The 19,767-nt window shown below is 50.5% G+C and overlaps 1 protein-coding gene across 2 annotated transcripts; it reads right to left on the reverse strand.

Annotated features, from left to right (window-relative positions):
• Positions 1–12,280: 12,280 nt before the first annotated feature.
• Positions 12,281–15,469, reverse strand: NKX2-5 (NK2 homeobox 5). Of its 2 annotated transcripts, none has more exons than XM_017535094.1 (2): positions 14,896–15,469; positions 12,281–13,404 (listed from the first exon to the last, which is right to left on the reverse strand). In XM_017535094.1, the coding sequence occupies exons 1-2, from the start codon at positions 15,227–15,229 to the stop codon at positions 12,764–12,766; spliced, it is 975 nt and encodes a 324-aa protein (XP_017390583.1). In that variant the 5' UTR covers positions 15,230–15,469; the 3' UTR covers positions 12,281–12,763. The 2 variants fall into 2 exon arrangements, with proteins under 2 accessions (XP_017390583.1, XP_017390584.1); XM_017535095.2 differs by lacking the exon at positions 12,281–13,404 and adding an exon at positions 13,414–13,657.
• Between the last annotated feature and the right edge of the window lie 4,298 nt (positions 15,470–19,767).

The raw sequence follows: 19,767 nt of genomic DNA on the forward strand, positions 1-19,767 counted from the left end.
TCTCTCTCCCTCCCTCCCTTCTTTCCTTTTTTTCTTTTCTTTCTTTTTTTTTTTTTGAGACGGAGTCTCACTTTGTCACCCAGGCTGGTGCGATCATAGCTGACTGCAACCTCCAACTCTTGAGCTCACTTTTTCCTTCTGCCTCAGCCTTCTGAGTAGCTGGGGCCACAGGTGTGTGCCGCCATGCCTAGCTAATGTTATTATTATTATTATTTGCAGAGATGAGGTCTCACTATGATGCCCAGGCTAGACTTGAACTTCTGGGCTCAAGCAATCCCGCCTTGGCCTCCCAAATGCTGGATTTACAGGCTGAGCCACTGCACTTGGCCCCATTTCATATAACTAGAGATTAGGGATAAATGATAAAATATATAACAGCATTTAAAAAACCCTCAAAATGTAGCATAATACTCTGTGATTAAGAAATAGTCCATGAAGGGATTATTTCTTTCAAGTTATGAAGGAACCCTGAGAAACTTGAAAGACCCTTTAAAAACGCATGGTGAAGAAACGTTTCATGTTAATATAGCAGTTGCCAGAGTAAAAAAGAAAATTTCTTGAGACACTGTAGCAGAATATCATCATTAAAAATCTAAATAAAAAATCATAATCTCTTCTGTAGATGTACTTGCAATTATACAAAATGACATTAATAAAGTTATTCATTGCAGCATCATTTGTAAGACAAGAAATGGAAATAGCTTTTTTTTTTTTTTGAGATGGAATCTTGCTCTATCACCCAGGTTAGAGTGCAATGGTACCATCTCGGCTCACTGCAACCTCCACCTTCTGGGTTCAAGTGATTCTCCTGCCTCAGCTTCCCAAGTAGCTGGTAATTACAGGCACCCACCACCATACCTGGCTAATTTTTGTATTTTTAGTAGAGACGGGGTTTCACCATGTTGGCCAGGCTGGTATTGAACTCCTGACCTCAGGTAATCCACCCACCTTGGCCTCCCACAGTGCTGGGATTACAGGCGTAAGCCACTGTGCCGGGCCTGGAAATAGTTTTAAAAGGAACTATTTCCTGTTAAACAAATTCTAATACATCCATGCAGTGAAATAGTATGCAGGTGTAATAAAAAAGAATGAGGCATCCTTTATAAACTATTATGGAACAATCTCCAGAAATAAAATTAAGTAAAAAAAGGCAAGATGAAAACAGTAAGATGAAAATCTACCACTTATGTAGAAAGGGTAAAAGGAGAAATAATTGTTTGCGCATAAGGAATCTCTGGAAGTTTCCAATTTGTCACTGGTCTTGAACTTCCAGCCTCAAGTGATCCTCCCACCTCAGCCTCCCAAAGTGCTGGGATTATAGGCATGAACCATCACTCCTGGCCCTCAATAATTGTTAAAAAATTATAAAAGCTTCCTGAGACCAAAATGTTTGGGCACCCTTAGCCTAGTGAAATTTTACTATTTCACAAGCCAGAAGTACTTGTTTTCAGAAGACAATGGGTTGGGTGGCTTGGGATGGGGAAGGCCAGGATATCTGAATCTACTGAAAACAAGGATGAAAGTTTCAGTAAATGATAAAAATGTGCTTATTTAATCTCATAAATTTGGTTATAAATGCATTTCTGTACTAACTTTTGAATGGGAGAAAAATGAATCATGAATTGACTAGGCACGAGGGTCATCATTTTTTCCAACAATGTTATATTGCAGCTCACACCTGTAATCCCAACACTTTGGGAGGCCGAGGTGGGCGGATCACTTGGGCTCAGGAGTTCTAGACCAGCCTGAGCAACAAAGCAAGATCTCATCTCTACAAAAAGTTTAAAAATTAGCTGGGTGTGGTGGTGAGTTCCTGCAGTATAGCAGCTACTCAAAAGGCTGACATAGGAGGATTGCTTGTGCCCAAGAATTTGAAGCTGCAGTGAGCTATGATTGAATCACTGTATTCCAGCCTGGGTGACAGCAAAACCTTGTTTAAAATATTTATATATGCATATGTGTATATGTATGTATAAATATGTATATATGTGTATGTATGTGTGTATGTATATATCTTAAGTGGAGCCTTCTGGTTCTAAGTGAAGTAGTGAAAGCCCATGATTAATTTTGGAAATGCATGTTAAAATTGTGAAATATGGCTGGGTATGGTGGCTCATGGCTGTAATCCCAGCACTTTGGGAGGCTGAGGTGGGTAGATCACCTGAGGCTGGGGGTTCGAGACCAGCATGACCAACATGGTGAAACCCCATCTCTACTAAAAATACAAAAATTAGCCAGGTGTGGTGGCGCATGCCTGTAATCCCAGCTACTTGGGAGACTGAGGCAGGAGAATTGCTCGAACCTGGAAGGAGGAGGTTGTGGTGAGCCAAGATCGAGCCATTGCATTCTAGCCTGGGCAACAAGAGTGAAACTCCATCTCCAATAAAAAGGTGAAATACAGTATGCTACATATGTACACAAAAGAGTATTCTAGTTTGTAAAATTAAGTGGAGGTGACCACTTAAGAGTTACGCACTTTAAGTTATACCTCAATTAAAAAGCTAAATAGTAAAATAAAAATAAAGAGCATGTATATGTATAGCTTAAAAAATAATAAAATGAACATGAGTACCCATCACCCAGACCAAGACATAGACAGGAGTGTACCCCATATCCCCCACTGAAATCTCCATTCCATTGCTTTTTTTCTTTCTCTTCCCCAGAGGCAACCATATCTGAATTTTGAGCTAATCATTCTCTTGGTTTTCTTCATGGTTCTGAAATTTAGGTGCACATCCCTAACTAAAACATCAGTGTGTTTTGCTTATTTTGACTATTATGTAAATGAAATCACATTGTCTATATTCTTCAGTGACTTGCTTCCTTTGTTCACCTTTGAGCATTGATTCATCTTTGAGATTAATTCACCTTGTGGAGCGTGGCCATGGAGCCTTCACTGTGCGAATTTCCTTCAACTTAATTATAACTTCCTCCAACTGTTGATAGGCAATTGGGTGGTTTCAAGTCCATACCCTCACACTTCAGGCTGTTTTGAACTTCATTACTCATGTCTCTAGGTACATATATACAAGGCTATCCCTGGTGCATATTCCTAGAAGAGGAATTGCTGGATCTTGGGAAGGCTCATATTCAACTTTACTAAGTTGTGCCGAACTGCCTTTAAAGTCTTTGTCCTCTGTTGCACCCCTAGCAGAAGAAGAGTTCCCAGGGATGCCTACTCTTCCAATTCTAAGTTTTGCCAACCTGGCGTATGAAGTGTATCTTCTCCTCATGACTTTTTGTTTTTCTAAATAATAAATAAAGTATATTTTAAAATACATTTTGGGGCCATTTGTACTTCCTTTTCCTTGAAATTCCTGTTCATTTCTCCTGCCCATTTCTGTCCTTTTGGTAATTTGTCTTTATTTGTTGTTTCAGCATCAGATTTTTCTAAGCTCTTACAAGTGTCAGGCCCTCTTTCTGGTGCTTGGGATACATCACTGAGCAAAATAATATGTTACATAGTGATAAAGTCTAATGGAAAAAGAAAACACATCAGAGCAAAGTAGGGCTACCAGGAGTATGTGCAGAGGAGTGCAATTTTAAATAGGGTACTCAGAATGGGCCTTATGATAAGGTGACATTTAGGTAAAGACTGGAAGCAGATGAGGAATTCACCAGGTTGACATTCTGGGGGAAGGACATTCCAAGCAAAGGGAACAGCCAGTGCAAAGACCCTGAGGCAGCATTTGCCAGGGTTCAGATAACAGTGAGGAAGTCAGAGAGGCTGGAGTGCACTGGCCAGGAGGAGTTTTAGGATTTCATGACATATTCCGGTGCTAATGCTTTGTTGGCTATATGTATTGCAAATATCTTCTACTTTGTGGCTTCACTTGTCTTTTCACTCTATGTGTAATGTCTTGGGGAGTATGGATTTAACTCCTGGACTTGAGTGTAGAGCTTTAATTTTAATGTAGTCCGTCTATTCCTTTAAGGTTTGTGCTTTTTAGAGTCATGTTTCAGTAATCTTTTCCTACCATAAGGTCATAAAATATTTTTCTGTTTTGTTTTTTAAGTTTTACATAGTTTTGCTTTTCACAGGTGGGTCTTTAATTAACTTTGATTTGATTTTGTGAATGATTTTCTCTCTCTCTTTTTTTTCACCTTATGGAGAACCACTTACAGAAAAGTTCACCCTTCTCCCACTGAACTTGAAAAATACCTCTGGGCCAGATGTGGTGGTTCATGCCTGTAATCCCAGCACTTTGGGAGGCTGAGGTGGGAGGATCCTTTAAGCCCAGGAATTCAAGATCAGCCTGGGCAACGCGGCAAAACTCTGTCTCTGCAGGCAACAACAACAAAACTAGCTGGGTGTGGTGGCGCACCTATAGTCCCAGCTACTTGGGAGGCTGAGGCAGGAGGATCAACTGAGCCTGGGAGGTAAAGACTGCAGTGAGCTGCCATCGTGCCATTGCACTCCATCCTGGGTGATAGAGCAAGACCCTATCTCAAAAAAATTTCTTCTAATAAAAAAAACCAAATCTCACTTTCCCCAAAACAAAACTAACCCTGTCATTGATTTTATATACATACTTCTGACTCTAGGCACTGTATTCTGTCTCATTGGTCCATTTTTTCTGCCCTTGAGTCAGTATCACAGTGTTAACTACCATAGTTTTACAAGCCTTGTTAACTGATAGGAAAGAACCCCCCACCTCATTTTCCTTATTTCTTTATTTAAGACTGTCCTGGGGCTAGGTGCAGTGGCTCATGCCTATAATCCTAGCACTTTGGGGGACTGAGACAGGTGGATTGTTTGAGTCCAGGAGTTTGAGATCAGCCTAGGAAACATGTTGATCTCCCATCTCCACTAAAAATGCAAAAAAATTAGCCAGGCATGGTGGTGTGCACCTGTAGTTCCAGATACTTGGAAGGCTGAGGTGGGAGCATCACCAGAGCCTAAGAGTTTGAGACCGCAGTGGGCCAAGATCATGCCACTGCACTCCAGCCTTGGTGACGAGCCTCTAGACATGGTGGCTGATGCCTGAAATCACAACACTTTGGCAGGCTGAGGTGGGAGGACTGCTTGAGCACAGGAGTTCAAGACCGACTTGGCAAAACACACACACACACACACACACACACACACACACACACACACACACCCCAAATATATACATTAGCTGGGCGTGGTGATGTGCACCTGTAGTGTCAGTTACTCAGGAGGCTTAGGTGAGAGGATCGCTTGAGCCCAGGAGGTTGAGGACACAGTAAGCCATGACTGCACTACTGCACTCCAGCCTGGGTGACAGAGTGTCACCCTGTCATTAAAAAAAAAAAAAAAAAGAATGTCTTAGTGTCTTGGCTATTCTTAGACCTCTATACTTCCACGTGAAATTTCTATTCAGCTGTGACATTACAGAATACACAAATGCACTATTAGCACTTTGATTGAGAGTACACTGAAGAATCTAGAAAACACTTAGGGATATTTCAAACCATAATTTATGTATTGACATTGTTTAAGCCTCAAATCTTTTCGAAAGGCTTTTGAGGAGTTGACATTAGGTGGTTAGGAAATCTGGATCATGGAAAGGCATGAAAAGAGCCACCAGAGAGAACAAATATGGTGACAATTAAGCATCAGATTTGCCTGGAGTTGGGGAAAGAGGAAGTTATTCTTTTTAATTTGTAGGAAGAGGCTAGGCATGGTGGAGCACCTGTATTCCCAGCTATTTGTGAGGCTGAGGTTGGAGGACTGCTTGAGCCCAGTAGTTCAAATTCAACCTGGACAACATAGCAAGCAAAAAAAAAAAATTTTTTTTTTTTTATAAGGAGAAAGTTAATTAACATTGTTAGCAATACATGTTTCCTATTGCTGAAATTCCATGGTAATTTATGAAGGGCCACAGGAGGATAATAATGAGTAATTAATGGTTACATTAATTTAAAACGCAAACTCCTTTCCATAACCACTTATCTTATTTTTTATTTTTTGAAGGAAAATTTGTATTGTTTTAATTATTTTACTTACAGAAAACTCAACAGTGTACATTTAATCCAGCTTGGTGGCAAGTTCTTTAGCCTTTGCCTTTTCAAGCTTGGCAATGCGAGCCACAGACTTGGGACCCAGGACATCGTCTCCCCAATGACAGTGGATCTCATCTGTCATTGAAATTGGTTCTGGTGGCTTCCACCAGCTTAGCCAAAGCGCCTTTGTCTTCTGAGTCAACCTGTGTGAAGGCGAAAATAATGCAGGTCTTCCTGTGGACTAGACATCCCAATCTTGCCTTCCCCTTGATAATGCAGTGAGGGATCCCCATTGTACGACACAGGGCAGGCAGGGAGACAGCCAGCTTGATGGGATCCACGTTGTGTGCAATCACTACCGGCTGAGCTTTCCTGTTCTCCACCAAGCTGGTGACTGTTAACTCCTGCTCAAAGGACAGGTGGTGTCTTAGTGGGGACGTCCTCTTTGCCGGCAGCTTTCTTCTTGGCCTGGGCCAAAAGCCTCTGCTTCTTCTCTTGCTTTGTCTCTGGTCTGTGCTTGTGAGCCCTCTTAAGCAGCCGAGTAGCTATTTGGCGGTCCAGGGCCGCCTGGATGAACTGGTTCATCTCAGGAGGTGCTTTCAGCCTACAGCCACTTATTTTAAAGATCTCACCTAGGGCTGGGAACGGCGGCTCATGCCTGTAATCCCAGCACTTTGGGAGGCTGAGGCAGACGGATTACCTGAGGTCAGGGGTTCGAGACCAGCCTGACCAACATGGAGAAACCCTGTCTCTACTAAAATACAAAAAAATTACCACTGGGCGTGGTGGTACATGCCTGTAATCCCAGCTACTCGAGAGGCTGAGGCAGGAGAATCGTTTGAACCTGGGAGGTGGAGATTGCAGTGAGCCAAGATCGTGCCATTGCACTCCAGCCTGGGCAACAAAAGCGAAACTCCATCTCAAAAAAAAAACCAAAAAACAAAAAGCCCCAAAAAACTCACCTAAAAAGCTGAGGGCAGAGGAAATCAATCAGGGGCAAGGAGTAAGAAGGGTGTCGTGAGGTTAATATGAGCCCATTTGAGGATGTCTGCCAAGCTGGAGTTCAAGATAGGTGGGGATAGTTTGGGGCATACTGGAAAGAAGGGGATTTGGTGATGTAACTCGGCTTGGCTACTTTCTAATTGCAGGAATGGGGAAAGTGAGAAAGCTTTTTTGTTTTTTGTTTTTTTTGAGACGAAGTCTTACTCTGTTTTCCAGACTGGAGCGCAGCTGGAGTACATTGACACAATCACGACTTACTGCAGCCACGACCTCCCAGGCCCATGCCATCCTCCTGCCTCAGCCTCCTGAGTAGCTGGGACCACAGGTGTGTGCCACCATGCTGAGCTAATTTTTTGATTTTTTGTAGAGACAAGATCTCACTGTGCTGCCCAGGCTGGTCTTGAACTCCTGAGCTCAAGCAATCCTTCTGTGTCAGCCTCCAAAAGTGCTAGAATCACAGGCATGAGCTACCATGCCTGGCCCGACAAAACCTTTTTAAGGCTCACTTTCTTCATCTGTAAAATGGACTGTACAATAAACAGCAGGTTTCACGGCTTCAGTGAGCTCACACAGAGAGCCTAGCACACTATGGCCCGCATGGAGGCTGGTTTGCTCCTAGTCTCCTTCTTGCAGGACTCCAGTGTGGAGTTTCGGATTTGGGTAGAACAAATAGGCTGTCTCTGAATAGTCCCCCAAATTGCTCTTCTCTCCAAAGCAGCACGGGCAGGACCTGAGCTTCCCAAGCCACAGGGATGGCTTTGGAGTCTGGACCGAGACAGGCATGTCCCAGAGTCCTTCTCCCAACCTCTGTCATTTTACTTTCCTGCCTGGGGTCCTGAGGGCCACCTGGCTTGTGCAGCAGCCTCAGCCACTGGATTACAGCAAACACACAGAGACCCTGAGATAGAAGAGCAGGGCCGGGAGAGGGGAAATCTGACTCCAGTTTCTCCCAGGCCCTCAAGAACTGGAGCCTGCGCAGTCTGGGGTGGTTGTGGTTCTCCAACCTGCCAGCTGATGAGAATCACCTGGACACCAATGCAGTTTCGCAGGCCCTGTTTCTGGGGAGTCCAGTTCAAGGGAGCTGGGGCAGGCAGGGGTTTGGGTTGGTCCTGACCTCGAGGTAGTTTGTGTTTTTGGGCAAGTTTGGGAGCCGCTGAGAGTGGGTTGAAGAGTCAGGGCTCTTTGGAACCATCTGGATTCCAGCACCAGCTTCCCCACTCCACACTACTGAAGTGGCCTCAGGTAGGTGATGTTTTTAACTTCTTGGGGTTTCAATTTCCTCCTTGGAAAATGACAGAATGAGATTTGCAGGGTAAGCATTTAGCCCTGGGCCTGGCACAAAGTAAGCACCAACAGATGTTAGGCAATAATCCATACTGTTATTCCATGCAGCTGTGGCTGCAGCATGGCGCTCTGAGGGCGCCACCCTCGGTTTCTTCACTGTTCACCACTGGGCTGAGCTCACACCTCTGAGACACAGCAAGAGGGTCAGGCCGCACCCCCAGAGTCCCAGCTGCCACCATCCCATCTGAGATTCCTCTCAGACTCAAAGGGAATAAGCGTGCTTGTCTTGCTCGGACTCAAAGGGAATAAGCGTGCTTGTCTTGTAATTGGTTGTGCCCGGCACATAGAAATCGTCAGGAATTGTTAGCTAGTATCATGATTGTACTCTTTAATGGACAAACATTTCTTTGCCCGTCCTGAACTGGGAATGGCACCACATTAAGTCCTGGGACTCTCGAACCAGCCTGCCTGGGCTTGAAACCAAGCTCTGACACTGACCAGCTGTGTGACCTGGGACACATACTCCTCCTTTCTGGGTTTAAAATGAATTATTCGGCTGTTTCCGCACGAGAACCCAGAGGTATAGAAGGGGATTAAATGGGTTCACTTGTAAAGATTTCAGGACAGTGCCTGGCTCGCGGTAAATCGTGAGGGATAAATTAAATGCAGGCCACAGGCCCCTTTCTCCGGGAGCTCAGCCTGGTAGAGGGGTCGGCAAGCCTTAGGGGCCACGAGGCTGTTGCCTGCAGCAGAGAAACCCAAGGCCTGAGCCCTGGATGCTTCGGGAGGACGCGGGCGGCCGGCGCTGCTGGAAGACGGCGCCACTCGCCAGGGACCGCGTGAAGTTTCCGACTCTGTGGTGACCTCTGCGGGGAACTCTGTGGCTTCTGCGCGTCCTTTTCAGGTACAGGTATTTAGATACACAAAGTGGCGTCGACTTAAGGTGAAATCTAAACAAAATAAAAGGACGGGAGCTAGTCTGATTGAGCTCAACCTGTGCCTGCGGTCTGGGAATGACCCGAGGAAACGAAGGGACGGCGGGGCCCCTGCGGCTGCAGCCGGGAGGAAGTCGGTGGCTTGGGTTCTTGTGCTGGGGACGCCCAGGCCCGGCCCTCCTTTGCCAGGAACCACAGAGCTGATTTTTTTTCCCCCTCTCTTTTAAAAATAAACCTACCTCCCTTCCCCGATTTTTTTCTTTTTAACATCGCTGTTTATCTCCGGTTATTTTTGTAACTGTGGAGTGTGCTTATTCAATTTTTAAAATATATTAAAAATAAAAATGAGTCTCCTAGGTGCCTCCCTGGCGCCCTGGGCGTGCACAGCTCATGACTGCACCACCCTCATCTAGGTGGCTTTGCCACCTCGGAGGCACCCTACGCTTCTCCTTTGTTTTGCTTTCCTCTGTGCTGGTTGAGTTTTCTTACCCTGAATGCCTCGTTTATACAATGAACAATTGAAAACAAAACAAATATCACTGATATAATTGGGGTGGGATCACTACGTAAACACCAGGCATTGTTAGTTTGGGATACTTTTGACCCTGTCCGGGCCTGAGTCCTCGCTCCCTGACTCAGCATCGAGGCTGGAAAGCCTCGCCCCGGCCAGGCAAGGGCAGTCCCTGCCCCCTCCTTGAGTTCTGGCAACTACAGCTGCCCCATCATAAGCCTGGATATGAAGCCTGAGACCCTCACCCCTTTGGTGAGAGTCTGGGGTAGCTCAGCATGGCCGGGAGCCAGTGTGGCTGCGTCAGCTTTACTGGAGAGACATCCGCAGTGTGGCGGGCTCTGGCTTCAGGAACATGCTCCCCAGTATGTGCCCTGTCTGTTTCTCAGCTCCCGTTTCCGCTTAGGGACTGGATGACCTTGACCATCCACGTAACCTCCTCAGTTTCCTGGTCTGCAAATGAAGATGGATTAGGTGAGATAACTCCTGTATACACTTTGTCAGGGGTGCTGGCATTTGGTGAGCGCTGGCAGATGCCAGCGAGTCACTGTTAGCCTTTGTGAGTGCCTTGGGAAAGCTTCGGGAGATCCTGGGTCACTCAGTTGGTCCCCGAAGGGAGACTATGACACATAAAGAGGGAGGTATCATGGAGCTATCCTCATGGTATAACGTTAAGTGAAATAAATATTATTTCTAATGTCACTGCAGGCACCTGTAAGATGAAAAAGGCCCAAACGAGAGCAGGACCAAGTCCACACTGATATGGTTAAGAGCAAATGTGGGTGATTTCGGGTAGAAGGATTTCCAGGTTGTGTGAGTTAGGCTGCCTGCTGGGGCTGTGGGCTGGGGCTGTCTAGCAGGAGAGCACCGTCCTGCTCGGGAGCTGGTCTGGCAACCCAGAGGAGCCTCAGTGTGTCCCTCCATTAGGCTGAGAGAGGAACGTGTTAAAGGCTCACAGCAGGGTTGAAGGCCCAGGAGGCTTAATGCCAGGGCTGAGCTGATCATACCCCTCCCACTCCTGATGGCCCTCTCCAGCTGCCAGCTGGCCTGGACCTCCAGGTCCCTTCTTCCACTCAGCCAAGCCTTGAGCACAGCCCTTTCCTCTTCCTTCCCACAGCACAGTCCAGACCCCTGCGATGGTAGACTTCTCGCACTCCAGCTCCCTGGTATCCTATTGTACCCAGTGGCAACACTGGGTATGGACAAGTGGTAGCACTTAGAAACTCCTGGCATCCTCCCCTCTTCCACGGGTGGGTGGCACTTACCCAGAGAGACAATACAGGCACTGGCAGGGCTGCATGGTTCCTGGTGAGGCAGTAGGACAGCTCCTGGTTGTGCCAGGCCAGCCTGGCGACTCTTACTGGGAGTCAGGGGGATGTTCAGAAGCACTCGGTCCCTGGCTGCCACAAGCAATGCTTCGGCTGCATCAGGGAGCTCTTAGCTGCATGCCCCAATGCCCCAGGCCTCCAACTCAGTGCTTCCTGGGCAAAATATCAGAAAAACCCATATCCAGTGAGAAAACAAATCCTCAACTCCCTCTGGCTTTGGTCCCTTTTAGAAAGAACATCTTAAAAAGATCCTGGGTTAGTTCCTAGGGCCCTGGGGCTGGCGATGGAGAAGCTACAGGTCAGGTCCCAGCACCTGCTGACTGGTGGGAGATCAGGGCTCAAAGCAAGGTGTGTTTGTTAACCTTATTTTACAAACAACAACCACCACCAAAAAACACGGAGGCATGCAGTAGGCAAGTCCCATAACAAGCAGGATTTTAACTTGATTTCATTGAGCCTCAGTTTTCTCATCTATAAAATATTAACATTTGTTGGTCAAAACTATGGTGAAATTAAATGCCCTAAGGAAAGGACATCAGTAAGGTTGGGGTTTAGGGGCTCCGTTGACCACGTGAATTTATGGGGCCTCGCCACAGCTGGAGGTGAGCACTGTCTGCAGACATCTCTCTGGGGCCCAGCCTCTGCATGAGGGCCTGATGTGGAATCTGGGGCATGGGTTCCCGGGATGCACGTCCATTTTGGTTATCATCATGCTGAGGAGCCTGAGAACACTTGACAAGGGCTTGGGTTCTTGGCTTATCCATCTGTAAACGGTCTAAGATGTTCTTTTAAGTGGGATGATCATGGTGCTCTTCAGCTGCAGAGGACACAGGTTCTTTTGCTCTCCATTTAATGCCCAGTACCCGGAACGGTCTCTGGCACACATTAGGGTTCAAGGAGGGGAGCTTGGGAGCACAGGGAAGGTGACCTGGGTCTCTGAAGTGAGACATCCAGAATTTAACCTGACTTCTAGTACTGGCTATTTGCTCACAGGTAGGTCGTTAAACCTCTCCAGCCTTCAGCTTCTGAACTTTAAAATAGGATATTTTTGGACTACTGAAGATTATGTGACACAATCTCAGAAAGTGCCCGACACGGAACCAGAATGGTTCCGGCATGGGTTGTTTTTATCGGTATCAGTGTTATCAATTTGCCCAGCAAATGCCTGTGCCTGAGATCCGAGACCAATCCGGAGCGGCCACCTCTCTCCTCTTTCTGAAGCGCCGAAAGCTGAAAGAAGCACACGTGCGGGGTCAACGCACTCTCTTTAATGGGAAGAGGATCCTCATTTCTTACAGCAATAGGTAAAAACATAAATACGGGCGGGTGGGTGGGTGCGTGGGCGGGCAGCGGCGAGATAGCCAAGGCCCGGGCGCCCGGCCCAGGCTCGGGGAATAGGCGGCCGGATCTTAGGCCCCGCGTGTCCGGGCTCTCAGTCCCAATTCACTGGTAGTTCCATCGGGGGTGCCCATGGACTCTCGGAGGGCACTCTTGGAGGGAGAGCTAAGACACCAGGCTGGAGGGTCACTCATTGCAGGCTGCCTAATTGCTGCCACAAACTCTCTCGTGCGCAAGAACAAACGCGCATGGGACAGAAAAAGTTTCAAGGTTTCCGCAGGAGTGAACGCGAAATCCAGGGCACTGAGAGTCGTGTGGGGAGCCCTTTCTCCCCCCGAGAGTCAGTGCCCCTCTCTTAAGGTGGGATCGGTCAGGGGCGCCCCACGCGCTTCCCTTCCCTACCAGGCTCGGATACCATGTAGCGTGGACACTCCGGAGTTGCTTTGCGGAATCCCGGGGCTCTGAACAGCATTCAAGTCCCCGACGCCGAAGTTCACGAAGTTGTTGTTGGCGGCGGCAGCGGCCGGCTGCGCTGGGGAAGGCCCGGCGGGGTAAGCCGCGGCACAGCTGTAGCCAGGGCTGCAGGCCGCGCCGCCGTAACCCGGATAGGCGGGGTAGGCGTTATAGCCGTAGGCATTGAGGCCCACGCCGTAGGCAGGCGCGTAGGGCGCTGAGTCCCCTAGGCAAGGCTTGCCATCGCGCACCAGCACTGGCACCGCGATCCTGCGGGCAGGCGGCGGCGGCGGCGGGGGCAACCCCACGAGCTCCAGAGTCTGGTCCTGCCGCTGCCGCTTGCACTTGTAGCGCCGATTCTGGAACCAGATCTTCACCTGCGTGGACGTGAGCTTCAGCACGCTGGCCAGCTGGTCGCGTTCGGGGGCCGACAGGTACCGCTGCTGCTTGAAGCGCCGCTCGAGCTCATAGACCTGCGCCTGTGAGAAGAGCACGCGTGGCTTCCTCCGCCGTCGCGCCCGGGGCCGCTCCGCGCTGTCCGCCTCTGGCTTCTCCAGCTCCACCGCCTTCTGCAGCGCGCACAGCTCTGAGGGGAAGGAACAGAGAGGCAGAGAGACGCTAGGTAAGAGAGGCTCGACCTGCCGACGCGGGCCACGTAATAATGGTAAGGGACCTTCACGGATGCCACTCTGTCCTGCCTGGAGCGCCCAGCTGGCTGCGGCTCACTCTGCCAAGTGCACCGGGAGCCACCGTCGTCTCAGCATTTGTCGAAAGTCAGGCTCAGCTCAAGGCGCTGAGGAACAGAACGAGAGGTCTCTGCCCCCGGGGCAGTTCACACCCTGATGAGGGAGACAGAGGGCAACTGAGAAATTCAGGCTGCAAAGAAAATAAAACAGGGTGGCGCTCTGGGGTGAACTGAATTAGGGCTAGTTTGGTTTGAGAAGTTAAATGAACAGAAGCCAAGTCCTCACTCAAAATTAAGGAATCCAAGAAACAGAAGGCCAGGAGGTGTTGGTTTGGTGATCAGAGGTTCCAGCCTGGCCGCCGCAGGGTTTGCAGTGTTCAAGAAGCCGCGGGTGGGCAGGCAGCCTTGGAACCTGCCCTGCTGGCTTCCTCAAATTGGTAGTGATCAGTTCTAGCCGCCGTGCCCACCGCATTTGTTCCTAGGCCTCTGCTCCTCAACAAACCTACGAATTCTCCCCTGACTCGCAGCAGCCCTTCGCCCAGCGCCTGCGGCCTCCCGGGGATTGCCCGGGCTCCTCCCTAGGGCGGTGAAGTCTCCCAGCGGGCCCTTTTCTGCGGCGGGGCCGGCCTCCCTCCCTGGTCTTGGGAAGGCCTGCCAGACGATCCCGCACTCATCTCGTCCATTCCCCTGCGCCCGCGGTCGCCCAGGATTTCCTAACTTTTCCGCGAGGGAACCTCTCCGCCCTGACTGCGTCAGAAAGCTGAAAAAATAAAGCGAAGTCAGATTCCTGAGGGTCCGCAGGATTCCATTCTAAAATCAAGGCCCTCGATCCCAGACTCCACTTTCCTGGCTCAAAGAAGGAAAGGCCCCAGAAACCCTGGTCGCTGGTGGGCTGCAGAAAGAAGGTTCCAGGACCCTCCTCCAATTGTACGCAAAAGTGTGTCTAGCGAGCAACGTATCTATTTCTGTTTAGCGGCTCTCATCAGATCCTTAAAAAGATCCGTAAATCCAAAGGATTTTAAAGCAAAGATTATCTACTTCTCTCTGTTCTGTCTACAATAAACCGATTCCTCAATATCCTAACAGACCTAGGAGCAGAGCCTAAGCCGCCCGGGGCTTTGTTAGGCCTGGAGAAGAACACTTTTTGGTCTCTTGCTTCTGATCCTTTCAATCCAGCATTTCCTCTGAACCTCCGATTGGACGCGGGGCACCGGACCCCTCGTGACAAACCACGCATCTTACATTCGGGGTTCCCCTCTCCCGCCCCGCAACCGACCCGGGCCGGAGCCCAGCGCTCAGCCCAGGGGCGAGTGTCTCCTCCTCCTGGCCCTGAGTTTCTTGGGGACGAAAGCGACCCGGGAGGGGAGAAAGGGACCTATGTTTCCTTCTCACCTTTCTTTTCGGCTCGAGGGTCCTTGGCTGGGTCGGGGTCGCTGTAGGCACGAGAATAGAAAGCGGGGGCGGCGGGAAAGGCAGGCGCACACTTGGCAGGCGAAGGCGCGGGGCCCAGCTCTGCGCGCAGCTCTGGGAGGCCCGGCGCAGCCGCCTCCGGCCCGGCGTAGGCCTCTGGCTTGAAGGCGGCCAGCATGCAGGAGGAGGGCGCCAGGGTGGCCTCCAGGCGCGCAGAGAGCTCTCCGGCTGCGGCCAGGCTGCGCTGCTGTTGCTCCAGGTTCAGGATGTCTTTGACTGAGAAGGGCGTGGGCGTGAGCGTAGGGCTGGGGAACATGGTGGCAGCGCCAGTCTCTCACAGCGCCAGGTGGGCGTCAGAGAGCGGCGCTGCCCACGTCCCCTGGCAGCCTTCCTGCATGGTGCCGCCGCCCGCCCGCGCACCCGCCAGCCTGCTCTGGATGTGTCGGAGTTGCAGGTAGCGCCGAGCACAAGGGGCAGGAGAGGCGGGACGAGGCCAGAGGAGGGGGACTCAGCCTACCATTGGGCCAGGGGCCTCGATGACAGGAGCAATGAGCAGTTTCGTGTCACCTAATATAGTCATACGGCTAAAAAAAAAAAAAAAAAAAAAGCCCTGCTCAGCTTTTTTAAAGGAGCCACGACGCATTTGGAAGGGTCTCCTTTTGCTCCTGCAGCTTGCGTTTGCTCCCTAACGTGAGCCTGAAAAGTCTAGTAGACGCATGCAGACTCAGGCCTCTGTGCAGGGCCGGATGGGTGTGGATTTGAAGAAATATTCCTCAGCACCCCAACCAGAATGGGAGACTGAAGGGTGGGGTGGGAGGCAGGGGGAGGGTAGTGATTTGGGGAAGACTTTATTACTGAAGGTGGTGGGATGAGGAAGAGTCTGAATAGGAAGAGAAGCCTGGAGGACAGGGCTGGCAGGGGGATAGCAGGAGGAGGAGATTCTGGACCATTCCGGGATTCTGTTTGGCTTGGCCTACAGGGCTAGTCATGCCCCACGCTCTGGGTGCTCCTTTGTGAGTCAACGCAAGAAAGGGCCAGGTGAGCGATAGCCAGGTGGGGTGGGAGTGGCCGCCTCCTACAGTAGTGTTACACACAGCACAACTCCGGGGGGCGTCAGTCACTGCCAGTACCCTCTCAGGGAAATGCCTCTCTCCTTAATAATGAAATAAATCAGGAATCCCAGCGGATAAGCTCAGCTTCTCAGGAGACGCCTGTTTTGTGGGGTGCCCTAGCTACCAGCCGCCTTGTTTCCCCTTTCGGAGGCCACCATCCTGCCTCCTTTTTTTCCCACACCCTCGCTGCCTAGCAGCAAGGCCCTCAGGCTTCTGCCAGCCCGGAGATTTCAGGGCGCTAGCCCAGGTTTAACTCTCAGGGAGGTGGGCTCCTCTGAGCCCAGACAGGCCAGGATTTCTCTGAGGCCTCTGGGCTGGACTCCGAGTGGGGCAGCCCAGCGGCTCGGTCAGGCGCATGGAGGAAGGACATTGCAGGTGGGGTGATCCAGGATCAGTTGTGCCCAGAGTCAGTAGAGTAGGACGCAGAAATCAGACAAATCTGCCAGTTTCAGGAGCGCCAGCTATGTGGCCAGATCCGGCCCGGGTGGGCCTCATTTCTCTGGGTCCCCACAGTCCTTGGGAGGTCTGACGAAAGCTTGGGGTCTTCTCCCCCATTGCCCAAAACACTGCACAGAGGAGTTTTACTTTGTGAACAATTCAGGAGTTCGGGCAGGCACAGCGGCCCCAGCTTAAGGAGGCCTTTTAGAGCTGGGAATGACGGCGCTTGTTAGTGGAAAAGCGTTGGTTTCTCACCTGCCGAGCCAGTGTAGGGAACTGCGGGCGGGAAGCGTGGGCAGGACGCGTGGATTTAATGAGAACGGAGACGTGGAGGGCTTGGCTCCTTGCGGAGGGTGGGTTAGCAAGAAGCGCTTCGAGTAGAATAAAGGCGGCGCAGCGCCAAAAGCTACCTACAGACACAGCTCCGGCACGCGCGCCCAAGGCGCGGAGGAAACACACAACGCATGGAGACAAAATGGTGTAATGGTGTCTGTCCAGAACATGCATCTCGGGCGCTGACGCCCGACAGCGGGCCGTCTAAGACTCCGAAGCAAGTGAAGTCAATCATTGGCCTGATGTTGGGACGTCTCCTGTACCTCATCAAAGCTACACTCCCAGGGCCTGAGGCCTCCATGCTAGGGCGATGGAGAAGTGAGCCCCGCGGGGCAGCCCTGGAGACGCGCAACGCCCTGTCCCCGGCTTCTAGGCGCCAGCCGTCAGTAGCAGGCCCGGGCCGCCACGCCGAAATCATGCCTGGAGTTTCTGAGCCTGGGACTACGGGGGTCTGGACTTGTTAGCCTAGTCTGTGGAGGATACCTTTTCTTAATTGTGGGCCCTCCAGGCCCAGGAAACCTTCCCGTCCCCCGACCTCTTCACCTCCCAACCCAAATTCTCCTTGGACGGATCTGCACGTCAGCGGCCTCTGCGGCCCTTCCCCGCCTGGACTTTTGGGCGCGTTACCATTACTGCTCCAAGTTAACCTAGCTTGGGGGACCGCCTCGCCTTTGAAGATTGTTTGGGGTGTGGGGGTTGGAGAGGATGCCTATCGCCTAGGCGGTGACGTCTGGCAAACGAGCCACATCCGATTCAATTAAATGTCTCGCTGAAAAGAGCTCGGAATGAGGGTCCAGGGAGCGCTGTTAAGTGAATCTGCTGGTCGGGCGGCTCGCGATGACAGTTTGAAAGATTAGTGTGAGCCGACGCCTGAAATATTACCGTTTAATGGGGGACATCGAGGCTACATCCGGGATCCCTGTTTTTAGTTTTTTTTTTTTTTTTGAGGAGAGTTCTGGAGAAAGAAAAAAATTAGCATTGCCTTTGCAAATCAAGGCGGTGGGGATTTATTTCCTATTTTCGGGTAAGGGGGCTTCCTAGAGCTGTCAGTCCTGTGGGTCAGGTGTTACCAAAAGGGAAGGAAATAAAATACTCCTTATTTGAACGAAATCAGTGACTTTTACACTCTCTACAGCCATTGTGAATCGGATAATGATTTCTCTTGACCTCCAAAAAGGCTTTGGTGTTTCGAGAGAGAGGAGATGGGGCAAAAACGGATAAATGCATGCAAAATAGAAATAGGGGCGACCCATGCTGGTCTCCGTGGGGAAAAGTGCAAGAGTGATTCGCACCTTTTCAGTCCTCACTGTTTCCCAGTGAGTTAAAAATTTTTTTACTCTAAATAGAAGTTGCAATGGTTGGGGGTTGGGTGGGAGGAAACTTGATTCTCTGGCCCCCAACAGGGACACATCTTTTTTTTCCCCAAGGGCGGCTGATCCAACCTGGCCGCCTCTTTAAGCCGCACTTTGACCAAACCAGCAGGACAAACAAACAGCTTTCAGTCTAGAGAAAGGGAGAGAGAGAGACAAAAGGAGACGGAGAGGAACGACCGAAAATCTATCCGTGTATTTCTTTGCTTTTTAAAGAGTTAGTGCTTTAAGATAATCCAAATTTCAGGGTGGTTCATGCGCATTCTCCGCGAATAAATTATTATTAATTGAAAAGCGATCGGCGCAGCCGGAGCCGGCCCCCCTTTCGTGCAATCAGTAGGGCTGGCCTCAAAAGGTATATATGATTAATTGAAAGATAAGCTGGAACTATCACCGGGAATGTCATTAATGCGCCGGGGAGACGTCCATTGGAGACAGGCGGCGTTATCCGCGGCTTTATCTTCAACAACGCCTCGCTCTCGGCCCGCGCGGGGGAAACAGATGGGGGTTTCTGTCTGGGACGCTCGCCCCATGTTTATATTTTGGGAAGAATCGCAACTCGTGGTAGTCCCCGGCGGGCCCCCTGATAAATGAACATTAGCACTTTTTCGGACTACTGTATCAACAAAGGGGCTGCGGCGCTGCAATAATTGGCGAGAAAGCAAACACAGGGCCGAGAGCGCGACTCTGCTCTTCATCCGGCTGATGGATGAGCAGCCCCGGCTGCGCGCCGGGCTCCCGGCCTCCGCCTCCGCCTCCGCCTCCGCCTCTGCGCCGGGCCAGGCCTCTGGGCCCCTCCGCCGCCCGGGCTTCCTTCCGGGCAGGGTGTTGGGGGCGGGGGGCGACTCTGAGGGCCGCCGACTTCGCCCTCGCCTCCGGAAGAGTCCGGGCGGCCCCCGCGGCACCGGATTTTTCCTGCCCCGAACGCCCTTCATACAGGTGGCTCAGCTGGCACGAAATCCTTCTCGTTCCCGCCCTTGTTCAGCGCCTACGCGGTGTACCATGCGCTTTCACGGACCTCAGCGCGGATCCTCTTATTCCGACTGCTAGGCTGGGGAGAATGAGGCTCAGAGACGTGGAGTGACTTGCTCAGGGTCACACAGACGAGAAAGGACTGTCAGGGTGTTAGGATTCGAACATATAGTTGACTCCAGAGCTGAGACTGTTTTCATTAATTGCACGTCGCTGCGCCCAAGACCATACCCACTGGAGGAAGGGCAAGACCCCCACCATCACCCCCACCCCGCAACCAGGGAAGAGGACCAGGGCTATTGGATTTGAGACGCTAGGTCTCCCCAAACCTTCATAGACAAGGGAGACTTCCAGCATAAAGATAATTTGGCGGGGGGTGGGGGGGGGGTGGGGGGGTGGGAGAAGAATTTAAGATACTTCAACTAACTTCCCCCTTCCCCTTCCCTCCCTCTCCCGCTTTTCCTCTTCCTTCTCCCCTCCCTCTCCTCTTATTTTGATAACAGCTTTATTGAGATATAATTCGCATACCATACAATCCACCCATTTAAAGTATACAATTCAGTGATTTTTTGTGTGTGTCCGCATAGTTGTGAAACCACCACAACTTTAGAACATTTGTATCATCCCAA

The sequence above is a fragment of the Cebus imitator genome, unplaced genomic scaffold (genome assembly GCF_001604975.1).
Source record: "Cebus imitator isolate Cc_AM_T3 unplaced genomic scaffold, Cebus_imitator-1.0 Scaffold91, whole genome shotgun sequence".
Taxonomy (NCBI): Eukaryota; Metazoa; Chordata; class Mammalia; order Primates; family Cebidae; genus Cebus; species Cebus imitator.

Coding starts and splice junctions, on each gene's coding strand:
- NKX2-5 (XM_017535094.1), bottom strand. CDS start 15,229: ATGTTCCCCAGCCCTACGCTCACGCCCACGCCCTTCTCAGTCAAAGAC. Junction 13,405..14,895: donor CCCTCGAGCCGAAAAGAAAG/GTGAGAAGGAAA, acceptor CCTTCCCCTCAG/AGCTGTGCGCGCTGCAGAAG.